At 35.8% G+C, this 24,124-nt stretch overlaps 1 protein-coding gene across 2 annotated transcripts in view; it reads left to right on the forward strand.

The window, feature by feature from the left end:
• Positions 1-24,124, forward strand: part of KRIT1 (KRIT1 ankyrin repeat containing) — a 43,712-nt gene that overhangs the window by 4,582 nt on the left and 15,006 nt on the right. For both annotated transcript variants that reach the window (XM_053608660.1, XM_053608659.1), the window contains exons 3-12: positions 531-690; positions 5,278-5,370; positions 6,614-6,743; positions 8,560-8,803; positions 8,964-9,079; positions 9,300-9,443; positions 13,826-13,982; positions 14,930-15,037; positions 15,277-15,433; positions 16,532-16,683. In XM_053608660.1, coding sequence (XP_053464635.1) covers positions 531-690; positions 5,278-5,370; positions 6,614-6,743; positions 8,560-8,803; positions 8,964-9,079; positions 9,300-9,443; positions 13,826-13,982; positions 14,930-15,037; positions 15,277-15,433; positions 16,532-16,683 — 1,461 coding nt within the window. The remainder of the gene's footprint in view (positions 1-530; positions 691-5,277; positions 5,371-6,613; positions 6,744-8,559; positions 8,804-8,963; positions 9,080-9,299; positions 9,444-13,825; positions 13,983-14,929; positions 15,038-15,276; positions 15,434-16,531; positions 16,684-24,124) is intronic.

Below are 24,124 nucleotides of genomic sequence, written 5' to 3' on the forward strand. Positions count from 1 at the left end.
CATTTCAAAGTATCTTTCATCTAAAGTTAAGTTTCAGGCAATTAAGTTATTTCTCCATAGTTTTAAATTGTATTTCAAATATTAATATACATGCAATTGAGGCAAAATTATATATATAACAAAATAATTATCTTTTCTATGCAACAGGTTCCAAGCAGTTTGAAATACTTATAATCTAATCTATCTGGCATTTTGCTTAAACTGGTTGTTTAAGATTATCTAAATGATGTTAAAGGTCACTATAGGGGTTCCTAACAGGCCACTCCTTTAGCAGTGCTCTGGCTTACCATTTCTCAATCCAGGCTGCACTGTAGAGTAACCTGGGGCACTTAGAACTGTAAGAACCAGGACTCCAGGCCCCAGACATTCTGATTTAATAGGTGTGTGATGGGGCTGGGCATTGATATTATTTTAAAGCTTTCCAAGTTATTCTAATATGTAGCTAGAGTTGAGAAAGAATGCTAGCTTATAATATTCCAGGGCAAGCAATTTGTATTTTAAACTTTCTCTTAATATTTTTCTCATCTAAGATTTTGTTGCATGAAGTTCCCATTGAAGGACAGAAAAAAAAGAGAAAGAAAGTTTTGTTGGAAACTAAACTTCAAGGCAACAGTGAAATATCACAAGGCATATTGGATTATGTAGTAGAAACCACCAAACCAATTTCTCCTGCAAACCAAGGCATCAGAGGTAGGAAACTTTTCTTTTTTAAACACAATTTGCTTTAAATACTTGTAGAGAAAGATTTTTTAAATAAATAAAAACTTTTTCTATTCCTTTACATTTAAAAAAACTTGCAAAAGACTTAGAGTTTTTTTAAGGTACAACCAAGCCCCTTGAAGGGTAACTAGACTGTAACATTTTTTTTTTTCTTTTTTTTTGTAGAGACAGAGTCTCACTGTACCGCCCTCGGGTAGAGTGCCGTGGCGTCACACGGCTCACAGCAACCTCTAACTCTTGGGCTTACGCGATTCTCTTGCCTCAGCCTCCTGAGTAGCTGGGACTACAGGCGCCTGCCACAAGCTGGCTATTTTTTTGTTGCAGTTTGGCTGGGGCTGGGTTTGATCCCGCCACCCTCGGCATATGGGGCCGGCGCCCTACTCACTGAGCCACAGGCGCTGCCCTAGACTGTAACTTTTTTTTTTTTTATTTTTTTTATTTTATTGTTGGGGATTCATTGAGGGTACAATAAGCCAGGTTACACTGATTGCAATTGTTAGGTAAAGTCCCTAGACTGTAACTTTTTAAAAGTTGGAAAATATTTAAAGATGTCATAGTCCTTAATGATTCTATAGAGGAAATGTGGGGGTAGTTTGAAAACTAAAGGAATAAAATTATTTTTGTTAGAAGTATAATTAAGTATCATTGAATTACTATTTTTATTTGTCTACTTCAGGACAGATGAAACTATAAACATCTCTCCATAAGGTTAGAGATAAGAGTTGCCAAAGTTCTGTAAATGACCAGGTAGCAGAGGTTTTCTTCCTGTTTGCTTATAGGAAGAGGACCCTTTTCAAAGAGCCAAACAGAATTGTAGAAATAATAACTGAACAGTTGAGGCCCCACTTAAAATATTAGATAATTTATAGGCTTTGAAAGTGATTAAAATTAATCATCATTTTTCTCAGGCTGCAGAAGCAGATAGCAGTCAAAAGTTACAAAAGCTATACGCTATGTCTGAGAATTATAGAATTGAAAAAGTAAGGCTGTCAGTCAAACAGCAGTTGCAAACAGTTAAAGAAGTAAAGAGTGCCTCTCTGTGCCTACTTTCTTGGTTTTTCAAAGCATAATTCAGTGTGTTTTTTTTTCTGTTTATAGGTGTTTATAGAGATTAGTTGTACATTTCATCTGTTTAGGTAAAGAGACTGTTTTTGTTATAGAGATAAAGCTGAATCCTGCGGTTTTATTTATTATTTTGGATATTTATTCTCTAGAGATGTATAACTGAATTATTAGCCTATGTTTCGTAACTTCTGGCTGTACCATTTACTATATTTTAGCTCCCTAAAAGGTTACTTTCCTCAGTAGGGCCTAAAGGGTTTTTATGAGTTGGGACCATAAACATTGTAACTCGGGATTATAAGTAGTTCCTAGTAAATTTACAGATCTGTAATATACATTCTGAGTCTCATAAAGAGACTCCCTAATTATAAGGTTCACTTTTTTTTTTTTTCAGACAGAGTCTCACTTTTTCGCCCTCAGTGGAGTACTGTAGTATTATAGCTCACAGCAACCTCAAACTCTTGGTCTCAAGTGATCCTCTTGCTTCTGTTTTTCATTTTTAGTGGAGATGGGGGTCTCTCTCTTGGCTCAGGGTGGTCTCGAACTCCTGAGGTCAAGCAATCCGCCTGCCTCAGCCTCCCAGAGTGCTAGGATTACAGGTGTGAGCCACCACGCCCAGCCAAGGTTCTCTTTTTTTTTTTGAGACAGAGTCTATGTCTCCCTGGGTAGAGTGCTGTGACATCACAGCTCACAGCAACCCCTAACTCTTGGGCTTAAGTGATTCTTCTGCCTCAGCCTCCCTAGTAGTTGGGACTACAGGCACCCACCATAAAACCCGGCTATATTTTGGTTCTAGTTCTCATTGTTGTTTGGCAGGCCCAGGCTGGATTCGAACCTGCCACCTCCAGTGTATGTGGCTGGTGCCCTAGCTGCTGAGCTGCAGGTGCCAAACCCAAGATTCACTTTTTAATAAAACGATTAAGAAACCAACCTTAGCTTAAAATTCTGTTTGCTTATAGGAAGAGGACCTATAAGCAAATCCAGGCTGCACTGTAGAGTAACCTGGGGAGTATTGGCTTAGGAGTATTGAGGAAACTGTCCTTTTGTATAATCAGGGAATGTGAAAGACTTTAGATGCCACAGATTTGCCAATCTTTTCTATCTTAGTCTTGGACTTTTCTGATAAATTTTTATCCAAACTTATCTCACTGTTGCCAAATTGTTATAGTCAACAGGATCAATCCTAAGGTCAAATTTCTGAGACAGAAATCTGATTAGTGCCTATCACATATTTGAATTAAAATTGACAAGTCGTAATTTGCTGGGAATTATCCAAGCTCTGCCACTAGGTCCGTTCACCCAGAGGAATATGGAAGAATGTCACTGTTAACAAAATGTTCCCTTGGCCCAGAGAGCTGTGTAGTTTCCTTTAGTTATGAGTGAACAGGCACCCTGAAACATCTAGCACAATTTTGTCCTTTATATTTAGAAAATAAACGGTACTAATAAATTTTCAGATAGCTTTTAATAGGAAAAATAGAAAAGTTCTACTTAATGTATCAATGAGGCATACCATATTTTGCGTATCCTATTTAATTGAGTTTTTCTAAAACTATGAAATTTATTATAATAAGATTCCTTATATAAATATGTGAAAATCACAAATGACTATAGTATCAGTAGTTATGCTTCCCTTTTTTGTACAGTGCTTTACAAAGCACTAACACAGATTCATAAAATTGTTATTTTTTATTTTTTTAATTGTTGGGGATTCATTGAGGGTACAAAGAACCAGGTTACATTGATTGCATTTGTTAGGTAAAGTCCCTCTTACAATTGTGTCCCACGCCCAAGAGGTGTGTCTCCCCATTCCCTCCCTCCCTCTGCTTCCCCATTCCCCCACCCCCAACCATGTGTAGGTCATCAATTGTCCTCATATCAAAATTGAGTACATTCTTGTACTCAATTCTTGCTTCTCCATTCTCGTGATGCCTTACTAAGAAGAATGTGTTCCACCTCCATCCAGTTAATACAAAAGATATAAAGTCTCCATTTTTTTAGTGGCTGAATAGTATTCCATGGTATATATAGACCACAGCTTGTTAGTCCATTCTTGGATTGGTAGGCATTTAGGTTGTTTCCACAGTTTGGCTCATAAAATTCTTAAATTATTCCTGTGAGTTGGTACGTTGTCATTTTGACATCTGTAAAATGGAAATGCAGACATAGGTCATCACTTGCTAAGACCATATTGCAATTAGTAGAGAAATTAGGACAAGAAACCTTATTTCCCAAATGTAGTCAGTGATTTTTGTTGTTCTATAAGAGATCTCATAGTTGCATATATAATTTGCAAAGTAAGCAATTAAACAATAGATCAGAATTGGATTTGGAGAAACAGCCAGGCAAGAAAGATTAAGTAGGGATAAGACCTCAGGGAACAGCGATTCTGAAATTTATTAGAATATTATTCTCTATTTGACATTTACATTTTATGTGAGTCCATTTTATATAATAAATGGGGGCTGTAATAGGCCTTCATAATCACAAATAGTAACTCCCAATATTTTGTTGAATAAATGAAGCTATTTGAAATACTTACCTGTCGGCGGCGCCTGTGGCTCAGTGAGTAGGGCGCCGGCCCCATATGCCAAGGGTGGCGGGTTCAAACCCAGCCCCTGCCAAACTGCAACAAAAAAAATAGCCGGGTGTTGTGGCGGGCGCCTGTAGTCCCAGCTGCTTGGGAGGCTGAGGCAAGAGAATCGCGTAAGCCCACGGTTGCTGTGAGCCGTGTGACGCCACGGCACTCTACCGAGGGCGGTGCAGTGAGACTCTGTCTCTACAAAAAAAAAAAAAAAATACTTACCTGTCCACAGGTTGTATTTCCCATTTGTTGGCTAGGCATTCTTATCTAGGTTAGGAACAAGTTTCTGTTTCTTGGGGTGAGGAGATTGGAAGAGTCGATAAATATCATGGCAGAGGTTTCTAGAGGATGAGGGGTTTTACAATACAAGGGTGGTAGGCTGTTATTTATAGTCCTGTTATTGCCAATTCAGGAAAAACAGACTCAGAATGGTGGTGGTTACAATACCGAATAGTAGTTTGTAGCCCAGATTTCAGTAAAAATTGAAATTGAGGATGGAGGAGGATACAATTTAAATTGCATGTTAAAGAGCCACTAAACATTAAGACTTAAAAACTTACATATAGTGGAATGTAGTAAATACATTCAGAATGTACTGCCTTTTGACTCCACAGGGTACATTGCTGTTTAGCTGTTCTGTCAGTGGTTAGCAAGACAGTTTTCTTCAGTATGCATTGGAAGCTTCTAGTGAGTTAAGACCAGAACTTAAATCTACAACTTGATTGTCTATAGAATGATTTTGAATTTATCAGAATTTTCAGTTTTTATTAGTACATGTAATAAAATTGACTGTATGTCTGAATTCCTCTTAATTCTTCCTTTTGAAATACCAATTTTGTAAATCTTAAGATAATTTATAAGATTTAAAAGCCTATTGTTTTTATCTTTGCCAACCTTTTTTAAATGATTAGGAAAACGAGTGGTACTAATGAAAAAATTTCCTCTGGATGGAGAGAAGATGGGGAGAGAAGCAGCATTATTTATTGTTCCATCAGTTGTCAAAGGTAAAGTCTAAATTTGTTTTAAAGTCTTTATGTACTTTAGATGCTAAGTGAAATTTTACTAAGGAACTTAGGAATTAAATTTACTGCTAAAATATTGTGAAACACATTTTCTAAAATTAATAAAAAAGGAAATTTGTTACTAAAAATGCTTTAATTTCAAAGTAATGTACAGGGAGGGTTCTTGGCTGAGCAGTAATCTTTTTGTTTCAGTTTTTAAAAGTAGGATGAAGAAGTAAGGAGAGAAGGCATGTTTGAAATTAAAATGTTCAGGTTACTATAAGGGATTTGTTTCAAAAGATATGCTAGAGATAGAGCAGAAATTGATATTTAAGTATTCTGGAATATTAACTGATTATGATTAGAACCTGTTTTGTATTTGGGACAAAAAAGGGTCTGTAATAGTTCTAGAATACTCTGCCTAATAGTGGTGTTAATATTAAGAATGTAGCTCTAATGTGATAATTTAATTTGAGACTTTGATATCCTAGAATAATAATAACCTTAATTACATTTCATTGCAGACCTTATAGCCCACAAATTTTTTTTTTTTTTTTTTTGGATTTTGGCCGGGGCTAGGTTTGAACCCGCCACCTCTGGCATATGGGACCTGTGCCCTACTCCTTGAGCCACAGGCACCGCCCAATAGCCCACAAATTTTGTGGCCTTGGGCAAATCTCCTGTTTAATCTTTTCCTCTTTATTTGTAAAATAGGTACAATAATGTCACCTATCCACACTTGGTTCATAGTGCTAGAAAAATTCAATGAAGTATTAGATATGGAAACAATAGAGTACTGGCCTCATGTGAGATAGTAATAATACTGATGATAGACTGTGTTAATGACTTGCCTAGGGAGACGCTATCAGCCTACTGCTGCTTAGTACTAACATAAGTATTCTACTATCCAACCCTATTTCAAATATATTTTCTCAGACATACTTCAGTTAAAAAATTAAATATTTTGTTCAAATGTTATTGAAAAATTTTAAGTAAGTTTTACAACATTGTTGAGAAAGAGAAAACAATTTTTGTAGTCCTCCAAGATTCTAAATACTGTATTCACTTCTGAGCAAGGTCACAAAACTAGCAATCACTTGAATCTAGGTCTTCTTATTCCCAATCTAGAACAATTTACATTACACTTAACAAGTTTTAATTTTTCAACATATTGTATATTTTTAAGTGGAAAACATGCAGGTGTAAACTTTTTTATTGATAGAATAATTCATTTTTTCTTTTTCAGATAATACTAAATATACATATACTCCAGGATGTCCAGTTTTTTACTGCTTACAAGATATTATGCGAGTCTGTAGTGAATCCAGTACTCACTTTGCTACACTTACCGCGAGGATGTTAATAGCCTTGGATAAGTAAGAAATGCCATTACAAATGTTTTTTAATTAATTAAATATATGTTTTTAGTAGAAACTAGTTCTGAGAGACACAAATACTTTTGGAAGAAAATAATGAAAATAATACATGGAGGCCAGGCCAAGTGGCTCATGCCTATAATCCTAACACCCCTGAAGGCTGAGGTGGGTGGATTGCTTGAGCTCAGGAGTTTGAGACCAGCCTGAGCAAGAGTGAGCCCCAGTCTCTAAAAATTAGCCGGGTGTTGTGGCATGCGCCTGTACTCTCAGTTCCTCAAGAGCCTGAGGCAAGAGGATCCCTTGAGGTTTCTGTGAGCTGTGAGGCCACAGTACTTTACCCAGGGCGACAGTAAGACTCTGTCTCCAAAAAAAGGAAATAATACATGTATTAAGAAAGCTAAGTTTTTAAATTTTATTTTAATTTTTTTTTTTGAGACAAGAGTCTCACTATGTTGCCCTCAGTAGAGTGCTATGGCTTCACAGCTCATAGCAACCTCAAACTCTTGGGCTTAAGCAATTCTCTTGCCTCAGCCTCCCATTAGCTGGGACTGCGGGGGCCCACCACAATGCCCAGCTGTTTTTCTGTTACTGTTGTCCAAGGGTCCTCAAACTACGGCCCGCGGGCCACATGTGGCCATGTGATTGTATTTGTTCCCTTTTTTTTTTTTTTTTTTTTTTACTTCAAAATAAAATATGTGCATTGTGCATAGGAATTTGTTCATAGTTTTTTTTTTTTTTTTTTTAAACTCTAGTCCGGCTGTCCAACGATCTGAGGGACAGTGAACTGGCCCCCTGTTTAAAAAGTTTGAGGACGTCTGCTGTTGTCATTGTTGTTTAGCAGGCCCTGGCTGGATTTGAACCCACCAGCCCCTGTGCATGTGGCCAGTCCCCCAACCACTGACCTACAGGTGCCAAGCCAAGTTTTTTAATTTTAGAAATGAAAAATCCCTAAGACAGGATTGTCCTGATTTATTTACAGCTTATCAATTTTGTTCTTCAGAAATGACAAGTGCTTCCCTGGCTTAATAATTAAGATTTCCTTATTACAAAACTAGATTTAGTATTGAGTTACTCTCATCAGTGAAAAAGTCATATAACCACTCATGTCTTTGTTTTCCTGTGACAATAGAGCTCATGTCACCTACATCTCTGGTTTAAGTATTAAAAAGTACTTATGGCTCAGTACCTAGAGCTCAGCAGCTAGGGTGCCAGCCACATATACTGGGGCTGGCAGGTTCGAACTTGACCCAGAGCCTGCCAAACAACAATGACAACTGCAACCAAAAAATAGCTGGGCCTTGTGGCGGGCACCTGTAGTCCCAGCTCCTTGGAGGCTGAAGCAAGAGAATCACTTAAGCCCAAGAGTTTGGGGTTGCTGTCAGCTATGATGCCACGGCACTCTTCTGAGGGCAACATAGTGAGACTAGTCTCAAAAAAAAAAAGTACTTCTTATTTTTTTAAAGGAGTTTTTATTATGATGGCATATACATTTTAAAAAATTATTGCTGTGTCCCTTAAAATTTTTATTAAAGTACTTGTACACTGATCTGATCTTTACAAATTATATGAATGTATCAAATTACCACGTGTATCCTGAAACAATGTACATCTATTATGCATCAATTTTAAAAATTTAAAAATCGATTTGTTTTGTAAAAATAAATAATAAATGACATATTTAACCAACACCAACTAATGTTATAAAATTCAGAAGGTAATATTAGAAGATGTCACCTATCTGAGATAGATGGTCTTCCTTTTTTATCTTCACTTTTGAATAGATACTTCTCTCTCTCTCTTTTGTTTATTTTGCCAGGTGGTTAGATGAACGTCATGCACAGTCTTACTTTATTCCAGCTTTATTTCGTCCTTCTCCTCTTGAGAGGATAAAAACGAATGTCATAAACCCTGCATATGCTACTGAATCGGGTCAGACAGAAAATTCACTACATATGGGCTATAGTGCAGTAGAAATAAAAAGTAAAATGTTAGCTCTAGAAAAAGCAGATACTTGTATTTACAACCCTTTGTTTGGATCAGATCTTCAATATACAAACCGGGTAAGATTTGAATGAATTTCACCTCTAGTAAAAGTAAAAGACATTTATCCCAAATTTAAATTTTTACTTGACATATATATTAATACATCTATTACTAACCGTAAACATTAAGATGACAATGCTCTTAAGGGTTTTTTTATTGTTGTTTTTCCCTTTTTAGGTAGATAAAGTGGTAATAAATCCATACTTTGGGCTAGGAGCTCCAGACTACTCAAAAATCCAAATTCCCAAACAGGAAAAATGGCAGAGAAGCATGAGCAGTGTCACAGAAGACAAGTACTGTTTTGGTTTTACTCTACATTGCTTTTTTTTTAAACTTACATACTAATGTTAAAATATTGTTTAAAATTATATATGCAATTAGTATGCAATATACTCACTAATTCGCATAAGTTTAGAGATATACAGCTTTCACTGATGTGTTACATTGGTTTTGAAACCATTTCAATTTTAACAAACCATTTGTATTTTTTTTTTATTTCTTTTTAATGATTAGGGAACGACAATGGGTAGATGATTTTCCTCTCCACCGAAGTGCCTGTGAAGGAGACTCAGAATTACTAAGCTGTCTTCTCAATGAGAGATTTTCAGTCAACCAATTAGATAGTGACCACTGGGCGCCCATTCATTATGCATGCTGGTAAATAGATTACTTTTTTTCTTTGTTTAGAAAGAATAAATTCTTAGTTATAAATGTTAATATTTGTTTTCAAAACTGTTCTCATTTCGTACAATTTTTCTCTTATCATGTTTGCTTTACTTTGTGTTTTGATATTTGATTACTGTATATGTGCCGCTGTTCAGAATCGCAAGGTCTGGCCCATGAGAAAAGTAGTGTCGGTGTTCTTAGGCATTGCCAGGTCATACACACAAGGTCCCCTGTTCACTCTTGCAGTTTTTGTTTTGTATTAAGGTTAAGGTTATATTATGTTAGTTTATCATTACTGTAAAATTTGCATGTGTTGACTCTTTATGATTTGACCTTGCATCCTGTTAGGAAAGTATCCTTTCGTTCTTAGGGAAGCTGTGGTATCAAAAAGCCTCCAGAAGCCTTCCTTGAAATCACAGACTCCCATTTTTTTAGATGTGAGAGTTGGCATAGGATTGGAGTTAGCTCTATCCACTAGTTGCCCAGTATAGCTCTTGTTCTATTCTTCTCACATAATAATTTTCCCCTTCAGCTGGGCTGAATTGGTCTTCAATGTGGTAGTTAACTATTTTCTTAGGCTCACCTCTAGAAAAGACATAAGGAAGTTTTTTACCATGGAAAAGTTGCTTTGACCTATTGTTTAAAGTTCCTTGACTAATTGAAGAAGTACTGCATTATCTACTCTCTGCTAAAGTCCAGTGTCTTAGCTATGTCACGCTGAGCAATGTACTTCACTTGTCTGCATCTCAGTTTATGTTTGTATAAAATGCAATAATTAGATCATTTCTAGAGTCCTTTCAACTCAAAATTCTTTTGATTTCTCTGATTCTAATATTTGAGATGAAGGAGCTAAATATAATTCCTTTTAATATGTATATTTTTCTGTTTCCTTAAAAATACATGTTTTTGTTCTGTGAATATACTGTTATATTTTGCATTACAGTGAATGTTTGTATTTAGATTTAGAGTTATCCTAAATTGTCTTTCTTTTCTTTTTTTTTGAGACAGAGTCTCAAAGTCTAGTCTAACCTTGCCCAAGTTAAGAGTGCCATGGTGTCAGCCTAGCTCACAGCAACCTCAAACTCCTGGGTTAAAGCAAATTTCCTGCCCTCCTGAGTAGTGGAGACTTACAGGCACCCACCACTATGCCCAGCTAATTTTTCTTTTTTTTTGTCTTTTTTTCAGTAGAGAAGGATTTTGCACTTCTGAGCTCAAGAGACCCTTTTGCCCAGCTACCCTAAATTGTCTTTAACTGAACTAATAGTTGTTTTTCAGATTATCAGTAAATACTGGTAGCAGAAACAATGCTAAAAGAAATCATATGTTTTACCAGGAGCTAAACAAAAAGGCAGAGAATAACAGTTCAGACCTCAAGAAAGTATGCTACAGAATTGGGAAAGGCAAAGACAGTGAATTTTTAGTTAAGGAATCCCGAATTATATTGTTGTCCTTTTCTGTGTTGGGGGTTATTTTGTTCTGCAATAAAAGAATGATAATGTTTCAACTACCTATTACATAAAAACAAAAGTATTACGGTATAGTAGTATATTATGTACTTTGGAATGTACCTTGGTTTCAGTCCCAACTGTTAGTTCCTAAAAGTATGACTTTTCTCAAGTTACTAAATGTCTCTAAAGGTCTATTTCCTTGTATTACAAGATAGGCTTAAAAATGTTACTTTCTTTAAGGTTAAAAGAGAAAATACGAATAAGATTCTTTGAGAGCATATAATAAAGCTTTGATGAGTAAGTGTTATAAAAATGCAAAGATCTTGATTCCTAAATCTAAAATTCATTTTTGTTACTTGAGTATATCAAAGAAAAGAGTTTTGTTCTTTATAAAATTAATTTTCCGTCATTCGGAAATAATCAAGTTTAATACAATAGTAGTGATAGGGGTTATCTTGCAATACTTTTAACCAGGTGCATCATTTGCTTGATGGAAATTTGAATAAAAATTATTTAGTAAAGAGCTTAAATTGCTTCATTTTGGAACTGTACTCCTTTTCACTAATTGGTATAAGGATCAAGAAAGAACACTGGGCTGTTGCACTCAGAGAGACCAGAGTTTGGTCCTGTCTATAAGGTTAGACAAGATGTTTTACCCCTTTGTTCAGTTTTCTCATCTTTAAAATGAGGGTTTTGATTAGTAATTTTCAAACTTTCTGATCTTGGGTTCCCTTTTCACTCTTAAAAGTGATAAGAACCCAAAGAGCTTAAAAATAACAACAAACATGTATATGAACATAACATAATTTTATGAAAAAATACCATATTAGCAAAAATAAGATTAATGAGATGAGTTGCATTATTTTACATTCTTACAAATTTTTAGCTTAAATTGCGGATAGCTGTATTCTCAGATCTGCTTCTCCTTTCAATCTGTTGTAATACCATGTCACATAGCTTCTAGAAAACTCTATGCTTACGAGAAAATGAGAATGAAAAGGGCAAACAATGTCTTAATACTTTTTGAAATTATGTTTGAATTGGAGGAAACTTAGAAAGATTTTCAAGGCTCTTCATGAGTTTCTGGATCACTTTTTAAAGACCACTGATTTAAATCATCCCCAGGATTCCTCTAAGATTTTTTAAATTTCCAGGCTGGTAACCATACACCTAAAAACACCTAATAGTTTCTTTGGCTAAATTCGTAGAGCCTTAAGAATTTAAAAAAATTCTTTATTTTCTAGAATCCCATCACTCAGAAAATGTGTCAACTGATAGACTGTATTCTCTCACCTCTTTATCCTTCTTGTTCTTGTATGCTAATCATTTTGATTCATGTTTTGAATCATATCAGCATCTTGTTTCTCTTGATCATTTGAAGCTTCAGATCATTACTAGAGAGTTGCTTTTTTTTTTTTTTTTTTGAGACAAGAGTCTTAACTCTGTCACCCTTTGTAGAGTGCTCTGGCATCACAGTTCACAGCAACCTCCGACTCTTGGCCTTAAGCAATTCTCTTGCTTCAGCCACCCAGGTAGCTAGGACTACCGGCACCCGCCACAATGCCCTGCTATTTTTGTTGCAGTTGCCACTGCTGTTTTAACTGGCCAGGGCTGGGTTTGAAGCCACCACCCTCGGTATATGGGGCTGGCACCTTACCCACTGAGCCACAGATGCCACCCCACTAGAGAGTGTTTTTTAAATCGTGATGGTTTGGGTCCCTACAAATTATTGTCTCTGATTTCATTTGGGCCTTCACTATAGCTCAGCTGTCTATTTTATTACATTGATTCTGTTATCCTGTTAGTCCTTCCCTACAAGCTATTTTAAGCCTTTTTATTCTCAAATATGTAAACTTCCATTACTTTTCATTTTCTGCTTTCATAACCCCTATACTGTCTTTACTCCTTATTTTCAAAGAAAACTGAAGCCATTAGAAATGTCCTTTTCCATTGCTAATGATCAGTTTTTGTTCTCATTTCCTTTATCTTAGGGTAGAAATCCTTCTTGTTTCCCATTAAATTCATTCTTTCTTTTTCTACCCTTTCTTTCCTCTTGTTTTTATATATGCACAGTTAGTTCTCTCCCCGCCTTGAGCCTTAATTTGAACCTGTTGCAGCTTCTAACTACTATAGTGTTTCCTTCCTTCAATAGGTAGACTTCAAAGGGGTGTGGACAACACTCTGCTCTCTCTTTTATCACTCTTCATAAATCATCTTAACCTTTTCTGAGTTTTTAATGTCTTTCACTGCTCTGTAGCAGTTAATACTATTGATCATCCCTGGAGTTGAAAGGGTGTAATGTAGTTTTAATGAAGGTCAGTGCAAATGCAAAATATTATTGTTACTTTATTACTATTATCATTGAAATACGAGCCTCCATCCTGTGATCCAAGCATGTGACATAGTATGGAAACTACTAAGATTCAGATTCTAACTGTGGCTAATAACCATGAGACCTAGGGCAAGTTACTTGATTGGATCAAGCTTCATTCTTCTCATCTGTGCAGTAAAAATACCTCTGTCTACCTCATAAGTTGCTGTGATGATTATTTTAAGTAATTATATAAAAATGGGGCTGGCCTTGGTGACTCATGTCTGTAGTACCAGCACTTTGGGAGGCTGAGGCAGGAGAATCACTTGAGCTCAAGAGTTTGAAGTTGCTGGGAGCTGTGATGACACCAGGGCGCTCTCCCCAGGGTGACAAAGTGAGACTCTATCTCAAAAAGAAAAGAAACAGTTTCATTTGACAATAACAATTCATAAGAAATCCCTAATCACTGAAAACATCTATGTAGATGTTTTAATAATCCCTTGCTCTCTGTCTTAGGAAAAATAATAGATTTCTTTGAGATTATCATCCAAAATTTGGATTTTTTAAACATTTCAGATGACTTTTTAAGGTACGTTTTAATTTTTTCTTAATAGGTATGGAAAAGTTGAGGCCACTCGCATATTGTTAGAGAAGGGGAAGTGTAATCCAAACCTTTTAAATGGACAGCTTAGTTCTCCACTTCATTTTGCTGCTGGAGGAGGACATGCAGAAATAGTACAGATTCTCCTAAACCATCCAGAAGTTGACAGGGTAAGTATTTTCTAGATTTTTTTTTTTTAATCTTCAAGTAGTGAATAATAAGTAATGACACTTAAATATTCAATTATACATTTGCCAGGTCAGCTAAAAGATAAAAATAAATTTGGGTACCTTATAGAATGAGTAATATTTATATATGAGTTGTGCTTTTGAACATAAATTTTTAAGAAAAATTTTATTCTGGTAAAATGTTCCTCACACAAAATATGTAGTCTTAACCATTTTTAGATGTACAGTTTAATGCCATTAAATAAATTCACATTATTAGGCTGAGCGTGGTGGCTCACATCTATAATCCTAGTACTCTGGCAGATCAAGGCAGCCAGAGCTTATGAGTGCAAGACCAGCCTGAGCAAGACCTTGTCTGTAGAAAATAGCCTTGCATTGTGGCAGGCACCTGTAATCACATCTACTCGGGAGGCTGAGGCAATAGAATCACTTGAGCCCAAGAGTTTGAGGTTGCTGTGAGTTATGATGCTGTGGCACTCTACTGAGGGTGACAAAGTGAGACTCTTTCTCAAAAAAATAAAATAAAATAAATTAACATTATTGTACAACCGTTACCACTGTCCATCTCTAGACGGACATAAAATTTATCTTCTTTTCATTTTATATTCTGTTTCCCCAAAAATATCTTGAAAAAGGAAAAAAAGATTTTTCTACCCATTTTCTAGAAATTGTAGTAAAAAGCATTTCATAAAGGGACAAATAATAGTGTTAATACCTTTGTTATACCTGTATCAGAAGTTTTAAAAAACAGTAATTCCATTATTGCTTTGAATCTTTTTTCTCTGGCAATTTCTGTTTAATTATAGTATGTACTAAGTATGATTAATACTTGACAAGAGTATGAACCTTTGGTTAGTTGAATGACATTTTCCTTAGAATACCATATATTTGTAATGCCTTTTTTCCTCACTCCCTTCCCCCACTTCTAGCATATAACAGACCAACAGGGAAGATCTCCATTAAATATTTGTGAAGAAAACAAACAAAATAACTGGGAAGAAGCTGCAAAATTATTGAAAGAAGCTGTCAACAAGCCAGTAAGAATTATCTTCATAAGTTGTTAGAGCCAAACATAGTATTTAAATTGATAGGTTGAGAGAGGGGGAGGGTGGTTAAAAAAATTAAAATAAATAAATTGATAGGTAATTTGAGGATCTATGCCAAGGAAAGATGAATGAATGGATAGCTTCTTTAATGCTATAAAACCTCATTGTTGGACTTCATAGTTATAAAATTTTTAACCAAGTTACATGATTTATCATCATTCATTTCCTAGTATGAAAAAGTTCGAATATACAGAATGGATGGATCATACCGTTCTGTTGAATTGAAGCATGGAAATAATACCACAGTACAGCAGATAATGGAAGGAATGCGTCTCTCTCAAGAAACCCAGCAATATTTTACTATTTGGATTTGTTCAGAAAACCTCAGTAAGAAAATTTTTATTCGGTTGTATGAGTTTCATTATTCCTTTCTTGGAGTAGATGGTTAAACTTGTATATATATATGTTTATTCTTGACTTCTAAATTTTGAAATAATACAATGTTCTTCCTTTCATATAAATTATTAATGTTCAAACTGCTGAAACAGGTAAGTCCTTGGGCCCCCATTCCTCCACGAAAGCATTTTTTAAGTAGTAAAAACTTAACATTTTTCTTCTCTAGCAATTGCATTTGATTTGAATACCAGTAAATGTTGTACTCATACAACTTGGCTGCATTTTCAGTGCTTATCACAAAATAATATAGATATTCTTTTTCCTTACAGTATTAATTTTCTTTTTAAATCAACCTTTTTATTTAAAATCAGCCTGTTACTATAGATTTGTCCCTGAAAACATATTGAAAATGCATAAAAATTTAATTGATTGATGTGATTGGTTATTTGATGATTTAATTGTATTCTTTTAACAATAAGTCCTACTTTCTATGTCATAAAAAATAGGTTACAATAGGGCCAGGTGCAGTGGTTCATTCCTGTAATCCTGGCACTCTGGGAAGCTGAGGCAGTTGGATGCTTTGAGCTCAGGAGTTCAAGACTAGCGTGAGCAAGAGCAAGACCCCATCTCTACTAAAAATAGCAGAGTGTTGTGGTGGGTGCCTGTAGTCCTAGCTACTCAGAAGGCTGAGGCAAGAGGATTGTTAGAGCCAGGCAGTTTGAGGTTGCTATGAGCTATGATGATGTCATGGCACTCTACCCAGGGCAACAGAGTGAGACTCTGTCTCAAAAAACGGAACAAAACAAAAGGCTATAATGAAATTAAGGGTTTTATATACATTTTATAGATTTTATTTAGGAATTATTCTTACAATTCTTATGTTCATAAAAACAAGTGAACTACAAATCATGGAGCAATACTGATTAAAATAAATAATGATTTAAATTTAGACCTTTAATTTGTAAGTATTAAAACTTAAGTGCAAAAAAAAGGACTTAAGTGCAGATAGTCTAATACAAAGTTTCTATATATTGAAGTAATTGATTTTGTTTTATATTATTAATTATAAAAGAAAAGATTTTTTTTTAGGCCTTCAACTCAAACCATATCATAAGCCTTTGCAACATGTTCGTGACTGGCCAGAAATACTTGCTGAGTTGACTAATTTGGATCCCCAAAGGGAAACACCTCAGCTTTTCCTAAGAAGAGATGTGAGACTTCCTTTGGAAGTTGAAAAAAAGGTTTGTTTGGAAATCTTATTTACAATAATTGAATGTACAGACCCTGCTGAATTTCTGTTTTAGGCACCAGAGGCCGAAATTGTACTGTTTCTATTATTGGGGGGGGGTTATCTGTTTTTCTGTTTAATTCTTACATGCATGTGGTGAGTGGTAGAGTTTCAGTTAGTCTACTTTCAAAGCCCTTCATTGGTTTTTTCATTTCTACTCCCATTATCTTAAGAGTACAAAACAAATGGGGAAGCTATCCTAAAGAAAACTAGCAATTAGATGGGGCAGGAAATTATACAGAAAAAAATGTTTTTAGAACATTTAGAAAGGAAGTACAGTGTTAAGGATAAACTTAATAAAGGGCTATTCTGTTGTGTAAATTTCAGAGGAGGAAAAAGATACATTGGTTTGGGAAAGAGCGAAAAAAAACATTCTGGGTAGAGAAGATGATTTTTGTAAAGGGGGGATATACAAAAGATATTCTCAACACTGAATAGGTAGCTCTTCTTGACTCAAGCAGAGAACTTTATAGATAGTAAAAAATGAGAATAGAATATACATTTGATAAGAATATGTTAGAGGCGGTGCCAAAAGCTCAATCGGCAGAGCACCAGCCACATAAACTGAAGCTGGTGGGTTCCAATCCAGCCCTGGCCAGCTAAAAGCAACAATAACAACTGCAACACAAAAATAGCTGGGCATTGTGATGGGCACCTGTAGTCCCAGCTACTCGGAAGGCTGAGGCAAGAGAATCGCTTACGCCCAAGAGTTTGAGGTTACTGTGAGCTGTAATGCCACAGCACTCTACTCAGGGCGACAGTTTGAGGCTCTGTCTCAAAAAAAAAAAAAGAATATGTTAGAAACAACTAGAAAGTGTGTTTGGATTTAAACTACTGTAAATTTTAGGGAAGAGGTAAGATAGTGCCATAGGAAAGACGAATGGATGAGGGAGAAACCTGAAAGAGAGGTTGAAACAGCTTAAATCAATTATGATAATCTAAATAGCTATGAAAATTGGAAAAAAACAATTGTTCCAATGTCTAACCACATTGATGAAGGAAAAAATTACAATGCATTTCATGATTCTTTATCCAAGAGAATATTCATATTCTCAATATTAATACTAAGAAATATTAAAGATAAGCAAATTTCAGCACATGAAAATTTCAACAGCCATATCCAAACTTGGTAAATGTTTTGTATGTAACTACTCATCCCTCTTATCAAGCTAAAGAAAGATTTGATCCTCTCAGCCAGATATATTGAGTTACATAAATATTTATATGAATTTACCAAAAACCATCTTAATTATTTGTTAAAAGTAGAATTACATTAATAGAATGGGGAGGGAAATGAGGACCCACATGATAATCTCAGTTGATATAGAAAAGTCACTTGACAAAACCCAACACTCATCAATAACAAAAGGAAAAACTTATCAAAAACTAGAATTAGGTGGGAATTTCCTCATGGGATGAAGAACATTAATGAAAACCAATAACTAACAACATACTCACTGGTATAAATTAAAAACTTTCTTCCCAAGATCAGGTACAAATTGAGGATACCCATTCTTACCACTGCTATTTAACATTGTACTAAAAGTTGTGCAGAGGCCCCCCCCACCCTACCCCTCTTAAAAAAAAAAAAATTAGCCAGACATTGTAGCGGGTGCCTATGGTCACAGCTACTTGCGAGGCTGAGGCAAGAGGATTGCTTGAGCCCAAGAGTTTGAAGTTGCTGTGAGTGGCAATTCCATATCACTTTACCAAGGGCGACTAATGAAACTCTGTCTCAGAAAAAGAAAAAAAGGGCTTGGTGCCCACAGCAAAATGGTTACGGCGCCAGCCACATACACTGAGGGTGGCGGGTTCGAACTCCACCCAGGCCAGCTAAACAACAATGACAACCGCAACAAAAAAATAGCCGGGCGTTGTGGGGGGTGCCTGTAGTCCCAGCTACTTGGTAGGCTGAGGCAAAAGAATCAGTTTAGCCCAAGAGTTTGAGGTTGCTGTGAGGTGTGACGCCATGGCACTCTACCAGGGGTGATAGTGAGATTCTGTCTCAAAAAAAAAAAAAAAGATAAGAAAAAGAAAGTAAAGCCATCCTAATTGGAAAGGATAAAGTAAAACTGTCTGTTTGGAAATGACATGATCCTAGACATAGGAAATCCCAAAGAATCCGCAAGAAAGTTACTATAACTAATAAATTCAACAAAGTTTTAGGATAAAAGTTCAACACAAAAAAATTATTTGCATTTCTATACACCAGCCATGAATAATCTCAGAAGGAAATTAAGAAATTTATTAAATAGTATTATCGAAGAGAGTAAAAATATCTAGTAATAATTTAACAAAAGAAATTTAAGACTTGTACTCTAAGAAGTACAAGACATTGCTGAAAAAGTAAGACCTACATAACTGGAAAGATATCCCCATATTCCAGGATAGGAATACAGTATTTTTTAGATGTCAATACTAGCAAAATGATCTATATATATATATGTTTAATGTAAGCCCTCACAAAATTCCGACAGCCTTTTTTACAGATAGTAGAAGATAATCCTCAAATTCATATGATTGCAGAGGGCCTCAACTACTCAAAACAATCTTGAAGAAAGAATAATAAAGTTGAGGGATACATATTTTCCAGTTTCAAAACATATTACAAAGCTATAGTAATCAGGCTCAGCGCCTTTAGCTCAAGCGGCTAAGGTGCCAGCCACATACACCAAAGCTGGTGGGGTTCGAATCCAGCCCGGGCCTACCAAATAACAATGACAACTACAACCAAAAAATAGCCAGGCGTTGTGGCAGGCACTTGTAGTCCCAACTACTTGGGAGGCTGAAGGAAGAGAATCACTTAAGCCCAAGAATTGGAGGTTGCTGTGAGCTGTGACACCACGGCACTCTACCCAGGGTGACAGCTTGAGGCTTTTTCTCAAAAAAAAAAAAAAAAGCTACAGTAATCAAAACATTGTGGTACTAGCATAAGTATAAACATACAGACCAATGGGTTGAGAGTTCAGAAATACACCCATATATCTAGAGCCAATTAATTTTTGACAAGGGTGCAAAGTCCATCTAATGAAGAAGGAATAATCTTTTCAACATATGGTATAAGGACAAATGGAAATTCACATTGCAAAAGTATGAAATTGGACCCCCCCATACTGTAGACAAAAGTTAATTCAAAGTGCGTCAATGTCCTAAATATAAGAGGTAAAACCATAAAACTTAAAGATCTTTGTGACCTTGGATTTGACAGTGGATATGACACTAAAATTATGGGCAACAATTGAAATAATAGGTAAGTTGGACTTCATCAAAATTAAAAACTTTTTTGCATGAAAAGACATTATCAAGACTGCTTGCAAAATTGAAGAAAATAATTGCAAATCATAGGACTGATAAGCTCTTACTTATATCCAGAATATATAAAGAACTCATACAGCTCAACAATAAAAAGACAACCCAATTAAAAAATGGGCAGAGGACTTGAATAACATTTCTACGGTGAACTTAAACACATACACTACAAGCACATGAAAAGACGCTCAACATCATTAGTCATTAGGAAAACGTAAATCAAAACCATACTGAGAAATAACACTAGGATGGCTTTTAAAAAAGTGGAAAATAAATGTTGGTGAGAAATTGGAACCCTGTACACTGCAGTTGGGAATTAAAATGATACAGCTGCTGTGGAAAACAGTTTAGTGGTTTTTCAAAAATCTAAACGTAGAATTGACATATGATCCAGCAGTTCTACTTCTGAGTACAATAGAACCTCCATAGTTGACCATCTCCTTAAGTTAACCTAATTTTAATGGACCAGACATGTACCATATGTACATACCAGTACAGTAGGCCTAGTTCCTTATGTTGACCACCTCTGTATGTTGACGAGTGTTACAGTCGTTCAGGTGATCAGCTGATAGAGGTTCTACTGTACGTGTATATGCTGGAAAGAATTGAAAATGGGTTAGAACAGCTACTTGGATGTCATTTCACCATTATTCATAATAGCCAAAAAGCTATTGTCCACAAATGAGTGGACAGTGTGATATATATTGATACATACAATGAATATTTCTTACCCACAGAAAGGAATGAAGTTCTGGGTACAATAAGGATAAATCTTGAAAAGCTGGACATTGTGGTGGGTACCTATAGTCCTAGCTACTTGGGAGGCTGAGGCAAGAGAATTGCTTAAACCCAGGAGTTGGAGGTTGCTGTGAGCTGTGACACCCCGGCACTCTACCGAGGGCAACATAATGTGACACTGTCTACAAAAAGAAAGAAAATATGTTAAATGAAATAAGACAGACACAAAAGGACAAATATTGTATTATCCTGCCTATATTAAGCAATCTAGAATAGGTATATTCATAAAGACAAAAAGTAAACTAGAGGTTACCAGCGGTATTGTGTTGGAAGGAGGAATGAGTTAATCTTAATTGTTACAGAACTCTTAGCGAAAATAGTGACGGTAACGCAACATTGTGAAAGTAATGACACTGACTTCCACACTTATAAATGGTTAAAATCACAAATTTTGTGTTACACTTATTTTACCACAATTTTTTAAAATGTATTAGATTTGTCAGATATGCATGTAAGTAATGTAAGTATATTAGTCTTGTCTTCCTTCCTCACCGAAGTAATATTTTAAAAGTTGGCTGATAGGAGCTGCAGTGATACTTGGATGATAAATAAATTGCATAATTATGCTATATTAGTGGACTCAAGTAAAAAGAAAGCAAGACTTGTTAAATTCTTGAGGTAAATCACAATATCATTATACTCTGTTAAAATAAGTTGTGTTCTTTCACTCATAATTAAGAAATTCCTGTTTCTATCGCCTGATAAATGGAAGATTGCACTTATTGATCAGCATCATCCTTTAGGGATGAAAACAGCCTGATTCTGTGGCACCAGTAGCTCAATGGGTAAGGTGCTCACCATGTACACCAAGGCTGGTGGGTTTGACCCCGGCCTGGGCCAGCTAAAACAATGACAACTGCAACAACAACAAAAAGTAGCCGTAGCACAGTGGTAGTGGCTCCAGCCACATACACGGAGGCTGGCAGGTTCGAAACCAGCCTGGGCCAGCTAAACAATGACAACTGCAACAAAAAATATCTGGGCATTGTGGCGGGTACCTGTAGTCCCAGCTACTTGGGAGGCTGAGGCAAGAGAATCGCTTAAGCCCAAGAGTTTGAGGTTGCTGTGAGCTGTGATGCCACAGCAGTCTACCAAGGGTGACATAGTGAGACTCTGTCTCAAAAAAAAAAAAACTTATTGAATGTTTTATTGGAAATTGTAACTTACTATCTAATCAAACTTTAAATTTACTAAGTCAGTTTTTATTAGAAAAATAATGCTTCCATTCAGTTTTTTTCCAACGTATTATTTTGTTACTTTTTTAAACCATGGGACATTGAAAAGTAATACCATACATCATTTATTAGATTCATTAATTGTTAACAGGTCACATTTGCTTCATCTTTTCCTTATGAACCATTTTTAAAGTAAGTTGCAGATATCATGGCACTTCATCATCTCCACATATTTTGGCATGCATCTCCTAAGAAAAAGGATGTATTTACATGGTTTACATACTACAATATTATTTTCACCTAATAAAATTAGTATTTCTATATAACATCTAATATCTGCTCCAAATTCAGATTTTTTTCTGACCAAAGTTTTTTACGTATAGCCCCCACCTTCAGAATACACTCAAGGTTCGTGCTTTTTATTTGCTGTCTTTAGTCTCTTTATGAAAAAAAAAATTCTGAAATTCTGTTTCTATTTTTAAAAATAAAGTATTATAACATGGAAAAATGGAATTAGTATGGCAAAACCATAAGGTAGGATCATGGTGAATTGTATCTGGAACTTGACTATTTATTGAGAAACTTTATAACTTTATAAGTGAGATTATTTCAAAGTAGAAATACAATCTATAAATGAGCATTTCTCAATCTTTATTAATCTCATTAGATAAAGTGAAATTAGTTTCTAAAACTTTAAAAAGATCTATGCTGGAGGCGGTACTTGTGGCTCAGTGGGTGGGGAGCCAGCCTCATATACCGAGGGTGGTGGGTTCAGGCCTGGCCCTGGCCAAACTGCACTAGAAAAATAGCCAGGTGTTGTGGCGGGCACCTATAGTCCCAGCTACTCAGGAGCCTGAGGCAAGAGAATCACCTAAGCCCAGGAGTTGGAGGTTGCTGTGAGCTGTGATGCCACAGCATTCTACCAAGGGTGATAAAGTGAAAGTCTATCTCTTACAAAAAAAAAAAATCTAGGCCGGGCGTGGTGGCTCACGCCTGTAGTCCCAGCGCTGTGGGAGGCCGAGGCAGGTGGATTGCCTGAGCTCAGAGGTTCGAGACCTGTATGTAACAGCGGTGAGCCAGAGTAAGACCCCATCTCTACTAACATCAAGAACACTGCCAGAGGAAGACAAAAAAGTAGTACTTCAAACGAAGAAGAATGAACAAGAAAGTTGAAATTAAAAATAAAAAATTTAAAAAATTAACAAAAAAATCTATACTCTTTTAACATTATTTGAAAGTGGAAAGTCTTATAGTCTAATAAAATTTTTAAATGTTTTAAAACTTTTTAAACTATATTTGTCCTGGGAATGAACACACTTTCTATTATCTCATTTGAAGTTCCCTACTATATTATATGAAGCATAAGTAATAGAAGAAATGTTGCAGAAATATAGGTAAAATTATGCTAGAAATAATCCATTATTCATAAACCAATGAAAACATTATTAGAAAGTAAATCAGGGGCGGCGCCTGTGGCTCAGCGGGTAGGGCGCCGGCCCCATATGCCAAGGGTGGCGGGTTCAAACCCAGCCCCGGCCAAACTGCAACAACAACAACAAAAAAAATAGCCGGGCGTTGTGACAGGCGCCTGTAGTCCCAGCTACTTGGGAGGCTGAGTCAAGAGAATCGCCTAAGCCCAAGGATTTGGAGGTTGCTGTGAGCTGTGTGACGCCACGGCACTCTACCAAGGGCGATAAGGTGAAACTCTGTCTCTACAAAAAAAAAAAAAAAAGTAAATCAGGGATTAGCAAACTACAGCCTATAGGCATATTCTACCTGCTGCCTATTTTTGTATAACCCACAAGCTGGAGTTTTTTTTTCAGTGGTTAAAAACAATATTTCATGTTGTAAAAATTTTATGAATTCAGATTTTAGCATCTGTATATACAGTTTTATTAGAACACTACCATACCTGTTTGTTAGGGTTGATGTATTATCTGTGGCTATTTTTGTACTACAATTACAGAGGTTACATGGTTTACAAAGCTTAAAATATTACTGTCTGGCTCTTAAAAAACAGCCAAACCCTGTTCTAAAGCAAAAAGAAATATGTAGCTTTTGCTTTTCCCATATTGTGACAAGTTGTATATTTGTAAAAGGAAATTATAGCCT

This window comes from Nycticebus coucang, chromosome 11 (assembly GCF_027406575.1).
Source record: "Nycticebus coucang isolate mNycCou1 chromosome 11, mNycCou1.pri, whole genome shotgun sequence".
In the NCBI taxonomy this organism is placed as follows: Eukaryota; Metazoa; Chordata; class Mammalia; order Primates; family Lorisidae; genus Nycticebus; species Nycticebus coucang.